The following is a 10,228-nucleotide window of genomic DNA, read 5'->3' as shown; positions in this document are numbered from 1 at the left end:
AATGAATATACAAATATGCTTTACACAATTGATGTATGTATGGATTGTGATAAGAGTTGTATGAGCCCCCAATAAAATGATTAATATATATTAATTATATATTATATATATATTAATATAATATATATGCCTGATTTGTGGCAGATGGGAAACTGGTACTGCCATGATCACAATGCACCTGCTCATGCATCCATCTCACTGTGTCAGTTTTTGGCAGAAAACAGCATGTCTTTCTTGCCCCATTCACCTTACTCACCCAACCTTGATTCATGTGACTTATGTGTGTTTTCATGAATGAAGAGGGACATGACAGGACGGTGATTTGATGACATAGCAGAGGTGAAGAAAAAAAAAAAAGAGGGAGGTGCTGTCAGCCATCCAAAGAGATCAATTTGAAAAATGTTTCTAAGAATGGAATAGCAAATTTGTCAAATGTATTAAGTGTAATGGAGAGTACTTTGAAGGTGATAAGGTTGCTTTATAAAAAATTTGAGTACATAGCTTTGAGACAGGAGATTCTAGGGGTGGTGGGGGAGCGGGGTGGTGGTGGTGGTGTGTGTGTGTGTCCTACAAGTACATAGCTTTGAGACGGGAGATTCTGGTTGGGAGGGGAGTGTGTGTGTGTGTGTGTCCTACAACAATGGGCCCAAACATCACAATGACCTTGAAGATGGTGCAGGAGGATTGGGCAATGTTTCCTCCAGTCTGTTATACACGGAGCCCCTGTGAGTCGGAACCGACTAGAAGTCACTGAACGACAATCATGGTGGCTAAAATGACAATCTTTTCATCCATGTTTAACACAATTAAAACTCTATAAAGTCACATTTTATAATTAACCACAATTGTTTCTCCTTTTCTTTCCAATACCATACAGGCCCTTATTTAAAAACAAGATCAAACATTTAAATCAACGAACTACATGTGAAAGTGACTGTAAAAAACATATGTGTATACAGTACTTATAAAAAGAGCCCTGGTGGCATAGTGGTGACACGTTAGTCTGTGATCCACAAGGTCTGCCGTTTGAAACTACCAGCCACTCCTTGGGAGAAAAACAGGGTTTTCTACTCCTGCAAAGAGTTGTCGACTCGGAAACTCACAGGGTCAGTTCACCCTGTCCTGCAGGCTCACTGAGAGTAGGCATCGGCTCACTGGCTGTGAGCTACATCTTTTTTTAATTTACAGAATTCTGAAAGCCTTATTCCATATATTATTATTATTATGAATCATATCAGGGTGCTCTGCAGTCTCCTAGGTCTGCTTCAGGCCTCCTTACTTTATGAAGCATGTTTGCCTGAGTGGTTCTGGACCCTCTCAGGCGGCCTCATCATACTGCTGAGTGGTACACTCACCTTCATAGGTGCCGACTTCCAGAAGAGTCCCACTCTGCTCGAGGTCCAGGAACTCCTTCACAGTCAGAAAGTTGTAGTCCACGCCTGGCACCTCTCCCTCTCTTGGAGATCGGGTTGTGCCTGCAGCAGAAAAGACCGTCAATTACTGAAGCAAAGGGTGCTCCACATGCAGGTGTTATTTAAATAACCTGTTCCGGAAACTGGAATACCCAGGTTCTGCCGACTTCTCTGTCTACACACGGACCGGAGAAAGGCAACTTCCTTCTACATCCCGCCTTCTGCCCTTTCCGCCGGGACCTCACAGAAGAGAAAGAAAGCAAAGCCCACGTAGGTAACCGAAGGAAATTAATGATGTGTTTAGACCAATTTCCAAAAGGGAATGACTGAACAAAGGTGACTTGGATTGTATACAGACAACAGTCACCATCAGGAGCTTTTAAGACTGCAGTAAATACCCAAATATAATCCACCTTAAGCTCAGAGCCTGAAGGGTTTATAATTTTTATCACAGGCCTTGAAATTCTTCCGTTCCTCAATACATCTGGCAAGTTCCAAACTAATACGCCCTTTGAAGAGAAGGGCACTCACAGCACCAACACGTCACTCCGGAAACGCGATTGCCCAAGCTCATCTGCAGTTGGACGTGACCCAGGAATTAAAATGCTGCTGTTCCCCATGTAATTAACATGTGCAGTAAAGAGAGGCCACCCCTACGTTCTGACTGCAGAGAGAAAGCAATTCATTTGTTCGAAAATTCTTTGCCTAAATTAGCGTGCACGTCCTCTCAACTCTTCTGGCCCCTGGAGTATTTAAATTACCAAGCTCAAGTCTAGGCTGTAGATTGAGCATTTTAGCCCAATCTCAACCAAAATTTATAGAAGGAATAAACAGAATATGGGTTATATCGGAGGGGGTATCCCCCCTAAAGATGATTCCCCCCTTCCCCGCCCAAAAACTGTACATTTAACTTTTTTTTACAAAACAACCTTATCACCTTCAAAATATGCTCTATTACACATAATGTATTTGTCAAATCTGCAATTCTATTCTTGGAAACATTTTTCTAACTCATCTGTTTAGATGGCTGACAGCACCTCCTTATTTGTTTCCCTTCACCTTTTCTACATCATCAAATCACCGTCCTTTCACGTCCCTCAGAATTCCAGGAAACAAAAAGAAGTCATAAGGAACAAGACCAGGTGAGTAAGGTGTTCGGACAAGAAAGGCTTGCTGCTTTTTGCCAAAAACTGGCACACCGAGATGGCTGCGTGAGCAGATGCATTGTCGTGGTGGCAAAACCAGTCCCCTGCCTGCCACAAATTAGGCCTTTATTGTCACACATTGTTAGGCAATCTTTTCAGAATCTCTAAATAGAAAGCTTGATTAACAGTCTGATCTGGTGGAATGAACTCCAAATACACCACTAGTCAACATTTTCATCCATTCAGGAAGTTGACAAGACAGTCCAGAACAAGGTTTGTCACCAATCAACAATTCACCTTTGTGTTGAACAGCACAACAGTTTCTGCAACATTCTTCCCAAGCAGGAAACAAAATGTCATGGCCTCATGCTGTTCTCTCAAATCAGCCATCACAAAAAACGAGGCTGGAGTGAAACTGCTTTTAAGAAAAAATTCACTGTGACTGGGGAGAACCTTCCTAGGCGACACCACTGGGTGCACTAACTCAGAGCTGGTTGCTTGATGCTCACCTAGCGGGAAAATGTGTCCTACGAAAGCTCTGCCCAGTGGAACTTTTTCCTGGTCCTTTTTGGGTAGCCCTCGTAAACACTAAGCAAAGAACAATAAACCATGAAGCAATCATGTGTTACATAGTAGGAGCTGATGTTCAATGTTATGGAAGACGAAACAAGAACCAATACAAATTGATTTTTGCTCCTGTATTCAAATTAGAAGATTTAAATAGCATGGCTCGTTTTGCAAGGCCTGTGGTGCTTTCTCCTAGATTCATACCTCAAACATTTCATACTCTGTTTACTAATGAATGTTTACAGCTGTTTCTTCTCATTTTGAGTCATATCTCATCTGCAAATGAAGGTCCCCCAAAGGTTTACTCTATACACCTCATAAAGGTCAACTCTGCTCTTTGCCAGCAATGCTTCTTGTGCCCTCCGATCTGGGAGCTTGTTGTACAGCACTATATAAGACAGGGTTCTGGGGATAGTCAGAAGCTTTTTCACTGGACGTTTTTTCAGAAGTAGCGTGTCAAAACATTATTTTTAATCTCTTTGTCTCGTAGGTCTGCTGAAACCTGTCTACCATGGGTGATCCTATTGGCATGTTCAATTCTATTGGCATAATTTCCAGCATACAGTAACGTCCAAGCCTTCCCAGTGCAACAGGGTTGCATCTTTTACCATGTTTATCCCATCTGTATGCTGACAAACAGTCCACGAGCTGGACTATAAAGAAGGACACAAAGTTAAGACCGGAAGACTCACTATGAGTCTGTACTCCACAGCTAACAAACTTTGCATGTTGACAGTGAAGAGGACATCAGGAACTACAGCCTTCATGAGGCATCATGCCTCAATATTTAAAAAGAAACGCTTTCACAATAAGGTAAGGTAACACATGAGAAATGGGGACAATATAAAAATTGTGAATGATTTCATTTTTACTTGGATCCATAATCACAGCCCAAAGCAGCAGCATTCAAGACATCAAATGGCATATGCCAATGGGCAAAAGCTACTGCAAAATACCTTTTCAAAGTGTTCACAGGCAACCTAGGTGCACCTTGCCCAAACACTGGTGTTTTTAATTGGCTCATACTCATGCGAACAATGGCTGGGGCATAAGGAAGACCAAAGCAGAACTGATGCATTTGAATTGTTATGGGTGGAGAAGACTTTTGAATATACCAAAAGAACACTGTCTTGGAAGAATGACAGCCAAGTTGTTCCTTAGAAGGAAAGATGATGGGACTTCTCATATACTTTGTGCATGCTACCAGGAGAGACCAGTTCTGGGAGAAAGGCATCATGCTTGATAGAGTGTCAGGAAAAAAATGAGAGCAATCCTCAACAAGATAATTATTAGAGTGGCTTCAACAACGAGCTCACACATAGCACTGATTGTGAAGGGGCACAGTGTCTCTTTCTGTTGGACACAGGGCTGCCATGAGTCAGCACGCACTCGATGGCACTGGACAACAACGTGATGCGTTGATCTCTAGTTGGTACAAATTGAAACACACTCGACTGCTAACCCAAAGCTTGAGATTTGGAGACTACTCAGCAGCATCTTGGAACAAAGCTCTGTTTCTCAGCTTTAAGAAACTCAGCCATTGCCAACCTCAGAGAGCACAGTTCTACCCGGACACAGCTGCAGCAGCCATTAGTTAGACAACTTCATAAAGGCTGGTGATGATGTTTGCACCAATATTTTCCACTCTAAATGAGCAGAGAATTTCACCTATTCCTAGGGCCTCTTTGCTGAACATAAAATCAACTCAATGACCAATTGCATTGCTATCAACTGTAATATTCCTAACAGTGTGCAGTCTCTGATCATCTGCCTTTGTGAATGACCATGTCCACATACCTAAACTAAATGTACACAGTGCACTTAAGAAGTCGGAAAATTCAACACTTGTGCATATTTTACTCTGGCAAAGTTAAATTTTCAACCAGACTAATATTCCAGTATTTGAAATCTTAAATAACTATAAATAGTTGAAAGAATGGGTGCATTGCAAGTGGTTTCGCCAGAAAACATGACAAGCTAGAGCGTTTCAATATTTTGAAGAGGTCTTGGGCAACAAGTTTACCAAATGCAACGTGCTTTTTGATCTCTTGACTGCTGCTTCCATGAGCATTGATTGTGGATCCAAGCAAGACAAACTCCTTGACAACTTTTCCACCATTTATCATGATGGTACCTATTGGTCCAGTTGTGAGGATTTGGCCTTCCTCACATTAAATTGTAATCCACACTAAAGGCTACAATCCTGACTCATCAACAGCAAGCGCTTCAAGTCCTCCTCGCTTTCAGCAAGCAAGGTTGTGTCACCTGCTTTAAAGTCACATACACCTATGCATGTGGCACTATATACCTGTGTCATTACATACATTAGATGCACTGCATTTTTAATAGGAAAAATATATCTTTTATTCAATTAATATTTTCTGAAGTCCATGTATATGCCAAGAACTAATTTCAGCACTGGTGAACAGGACAAAATCTCGCCTTAATAAAAATTACATTTTATAATAGAAAACAATAAATATAGGTGTGAATAAATGTAGTAGATGGTTTCAGGTGGAGATAATTCTCCTATAGAAAAACAATGGGAAACATTGCAGCTGACAAGACACATGGAACTACACTAGTGCCCTCAGTTGGAGAAACCACATGAACCTACCCTGATGCAACCGGAGAAGCCACATAGAAACCCCTGCCAGTGCTGAGATGCTTACAATGCCACTGGATCCAAAGACTTTCTACCCACTGGCTTGTGATCATCCTGCATTTGACTTCATTACATGTGGTTTGTGAGTCTGAAGAGAACTTTATAGATTGGTATGAGACATATGGGCTAATATTGGACTTAGGGACTTGATCTGCACTGGGCTGGGATGCTTTCTCAATGTACAATTGCTCCTGCATATAAATATCTTTCTTATACACACACACCAAAAAAAAAGAAAGAAAAACAAAGGTTTTAAGAGTTAGAAAGTTAAGAGCAAGCAAGCAAGGTAGGAAAACGGAAGCTACTGTATTTCAAAGAGACGCTTGGGAAAAGCCTGGTTATGCAGGTACCATTTATACTGGGGGTCAGGTGAGAATGAGGGGAAAGCATCCCAGGAGGAACAGCCAAAGGCTTTAAAATGAAGCTGGGCCTGACATGCTGAGGAATGGTTGCAGAGTGTGGGATACAATGTGAGAAATGCAAGCATGGGGCCAGGTTATATAGGCCACAGAAAAACATTTCAGAATTTATTCTATCAATGCTGAGGAGTCACGCGGGGGTCTTCAGTTGGGGTAGTGGCATGATTTAACTTTCTGTTTAAAAATATATATTTTGATTTTCAGAGAACAGGTGCAAGGAGTGGAGTAGGGAGGGGAAAAAATTAGAACAGGGAGACCCGTAGGTGGCTACTGCATTGTCCAAGTGGAACAGGATGGGCGTGATGGCCATGGCCGAGTGATGGAGGTGGAAAGTGGTCAGATTTCTCATATCTACTACAAAATGCAGCATTTTCAGTAGCTGTAGTATAACTCACAGGATGCCAAACTGAAAACTCACTGCCATCAAGAAGTCCCCAGTGCGATCAGTTATCAGGCATCAAAGAACAAAAAAATCATATCATTGTGTGCTCACCTCCCTGATACGATCGCTGAAGACAAATGCGTGCATAAGCAAGTGTGGCGAAGAAAGCTGAGGATGGTGCCCGGCTATCAAAAGCTATAGCATCTGGGGTCTTAAAGGCTTGAAAGTAAACAAGTGGTCATCTAGCTCAGAAGCAACACAGCCCACATGGAAGAAGCACACCAGCCTGTGTGATCACGAGGTGTAGAAGGGATCAGGTATCAGGCATCATCAGAACAAAAAAATCATATCATTGTGAATGAGGGGGAATGCAGAGTGGAGACTCAAAGCCCATCTGTGGGCAATTGGACATCCCTTACGGAAGGGTCATGGGAGGAGACGAGCCAGTCAGTGTGTAGTGTAGCAACAATGAAACATACAACTTTCTTCTAGTTCCTGCATACTTCCTCCGCGCCCCCCACTATCATGATCCCAATTCTACCTTACAAATTCGGCTAGACCAGAGGATGTACGCTGGTACAGATAGGAACTGGAAACACAGGGAATCCAGGGCAGATGATCCCTTCAGGACCAGTGCTGAGAGTGGCGATACTGGGAGGGTGGAGGGAAGGTGGGTGGAAAGGGAGAGCCAATTATAAGGATCTACATATAACCTCCTTCCTGGGGGACAACAGAAAAATGGGTGAAGGGAGATGTTGGACAGTGTAAGATATGACAAAATAATAATTTATAAATTATCAAGGGTTTATGAGGGAGAGGGGAGTGGGGAGGGAGGGAAAAAAATGAGGAGCTAATGCCAGGAGCTTAAGTGGAGAGCAAATGTTTTGAGAATGATGAGGGCAATGAATGTACAAATGTGCTTTACCTAATTGATGTATGTATGGATTGTGATAAGAGTTGTAAGATCCCCTAATAAAATGATTTTTTTTTTAAAGTCCCCAGTGCACAGGAACCCTATAGGACAGGGTAGAGTTGCCCCTGTGGGTTTCTGAGGCTGTACATCTATAAGGTGGGTCTTTAAGGAACTTCCCACCTTGCAATTAGCAGCCGAACAGGTAACCAGGTCCACTACCAGGGTTCAAGGCTAGCACTGATTCCACACCATGCTAGGTCTATATTCTGAAGACAGAACTAATAGGGATTCCAAGTGGATAGGCTATAGTGTGTAAGTACAACAGCAAAATAAAAACTGATATCTTTTTGATCTGGACAAATGGGTGGTACCATTTATAGATATCGAAAGACCGGTTGATGTGGTATTGGGAGAGATTAAAATAAAGAGTTCACTAGTAGCCATGTTAAGCTTGAGATGCCTAATAGATACCTTAGGAACCATGATGGCACTGTGGGTTAGATATTAGGCTGTTATCCAGGAGGTTGGTGAGTTCAAACCTATCAGCGCTCCACGAGAAAAAGAGGAGGCTATCCACTCCTGTAAAGATTTGCCTTGTAGAAGGTCTCCGACTTCGTATAAGGGTCACTATGAGCAGGCATGGCCTTGCTGGCAGCGCCTTTGTTAAAAAGCTAGGTGCAGCGATCTGGTGGAGCGCGGACTACAGGAATCCGAAGGTCGGGCAGACAGACACTGAAGAATTTAATGAGTCACTAGAATTTCAGGGCAAGGGGCAGAAAGAGATGATGGAGGTGAGAGGATAGAAAAAGAATTCGGAAGGTTTAAATGGAATGTTAAATCACTTAAGTTTAGAAAGTGAGCAACCAAGGAAGATCCGCAAAGAACTTAGAACAGCCGCCAGTAAGGCAGGGGCACAGGAAGAGGGTGGGAAGCCCTGCAGCCAAGGGAGAAAAAGCTGTTCAGCCGGCTCCTTGTTAAACACAAACAGAAATTCGAGTGCAGGGCAGCAAAAGAACATTCTGGAAGCTTGCTCAGAAAGATTTTCTCCCAGTACGTTCGATACAGCAGTCTCTTCTACTCGGCCTTCACACTAAAAATTTGACTAACTTAGTACATTAATTGTCTCTCCTCTGTACCGCCAATAAACAAGATGAAGATAGAAAAATCCAAACAAAAAAATGTGTTGGCTCTTAAAGGCTTTGGAAAACAGATGTGTGTATACATATATATATAGTTGTTTTGTTGTACATATGTATATATAAATAAATGTAAATCTATGTATGTGTAAACACACACACCACATATGTGTTTGTTTGGGTTTTTGCTACTCCTGCAGCCATCTTATCATGATTTCAGATCCAATTTATCAGGTTTACTTTAAAGACAATAATCACCCTCAATCCTGATTTCCTGAGAGGATTCCAGGGAACCAAGACCTCCAAAAATGGTACATTTGAAAGGAAAAAGGAACCAGCAAAAAAACCATTTCCCCGTGTAAATAAACCCGGTGAGAATTGGCTCTGTGCAGCAAGGAGAGGGGGAACGGGTGGGCGGGCAGGTCTCCACCCTCAAAACCTTCAGGGTTTATTACCCAGCCGAAACCTTTCCAAGCTGCAAGCTACCAGAAGGTCCCTCCTAGACTGTCCCCAGAGCAGCCCGCCCTGGGTGTGGGCCAACCAGGACAGGCCCCATTCAGTGACGCGGAGGAGAAAGGGCTGAGGGAGGGTCCCGCCTCCTCTATTCTTGTTGCAGAAGGGTGGGCTGCTGCTGGACACATGCCTGGCAGATGGCATTTCAAAGGGTTTTCAGGAGCCATCTGGGGTGGGTACAATTATTACAAACCATGCTTCTAACAAAGGCAGAAGGGTTACTTCCTGGCAGAAGAGGAGTAAAACAAATTCTATGTTGTTTCTCAGGGGTAGCATATTTAAAAGTGAAAGAAGGAAAATCACTAGGGTGACAAGCTGGGCTTCCTACAGCCTAGCCCACTGCCTTCTGCCTGTCTGGCTGGAAAGTGGGCCAACCACATCTTGCAGCTTTAAACTAAATAAATACAGTGCCCCTCCTCCCTGCAAAAGAAAAAAAATTAGAGAGATGATCCAATACTAGGAAAAGGAGAATAGCTTCTATTTATTGAACACCCACTTGAGTGTCAGGCAAGGTCTCACACAGAGTCAATACTATTGTATTTAATCTGTACAAGGAATTGGAAATAAGGATCATTATAATGCTTTCTCTATTGATGAGGATGTGAAGACTCAGAGAAATAAAATAACCTATCCGGGCGTCACATACATAGCTTGGTCGGAGCTATTGTTTGAACCCAGATGGTGTGATTTTGATGCCTCTCACTGCAAACTCTGTCACACTCTGTGACGATGGCGATGCTGCACAGCCTGCGAGCCAGCACGGCAGCTACTCACCTGTCACCTGTGGCTACTGAGAACCACCAGAAGCACCAAAGTGGCAGGCGAGGTGAGGGGCGGCTAATCCTAATGTCAGCAGTTCAAACCCACCAGCCACTCTGTGGGAGAAAGACGAGTCTGTTGGCTCCTGGGGAAACTGACGATGTCAGAAACGCTACGTGGCACAGTGAGTTACGAGTTAGGTGGGTGATTCCGACGCACCAGTCACTCCTCAGGAGAAAGCTGAGGCTGTTGCTCCCAGAAAAAAATTAGTCAAGGATCTACATAGAACCCCTCCCTGGGGGACAGGCAACAGAAAA

At 43.1% G+C, this 10,228-nt stretch overlaps 1 protein-coding gene across 17 annotated transcripts in view; it reads right to left on the bottom strand.

The window, feature by feature from the left end:
* The window catches only part of MAGI1 (membrane associated guanylate kinase, WW and PDZ domain containing 1), a 758,591-nt gene that overhangs the window by 152,567 nt on the left and 595,796 nt on the right, over nucleotides 1-10,228 (bottom strand). For all 17 annotated transcript variants that reach the window (XM_045289931.1, XM_045289933.1, XM_045289932.1 and 14 more), the window contains exon 3: nucleotides 1,356-1,475. In XM_045289931.1, coding sequence (XP_045145866.1) covers nucleotides 1,356-1,475 — 120 coding nt within the window. The remainder of the gene's footprint in view (nucleotides 1-1,355; nucleotides 1,476-10,228) is intronic.

The sequence above is a fragment of the Echinops telfairi genome, unplaced genomic scaffold (genome assembly GCF_000313985.2).
Source record: "Echinops telfairi isolate 266 unplaced genomic scaffold, ASM31398v2 ScPeMD7_31;HRSCAF=116, whole genome shotgun sequence".
Taxonomy (NCBI): Eukaryota; Metazoa; Chordata; class Mammalia; order Afrosoricida; family Tenrecidae; genus Echinops; species Echinops telfairi.
This window is presented reverse-complemented; position numbering and strand designations above follow the sequence as displayed.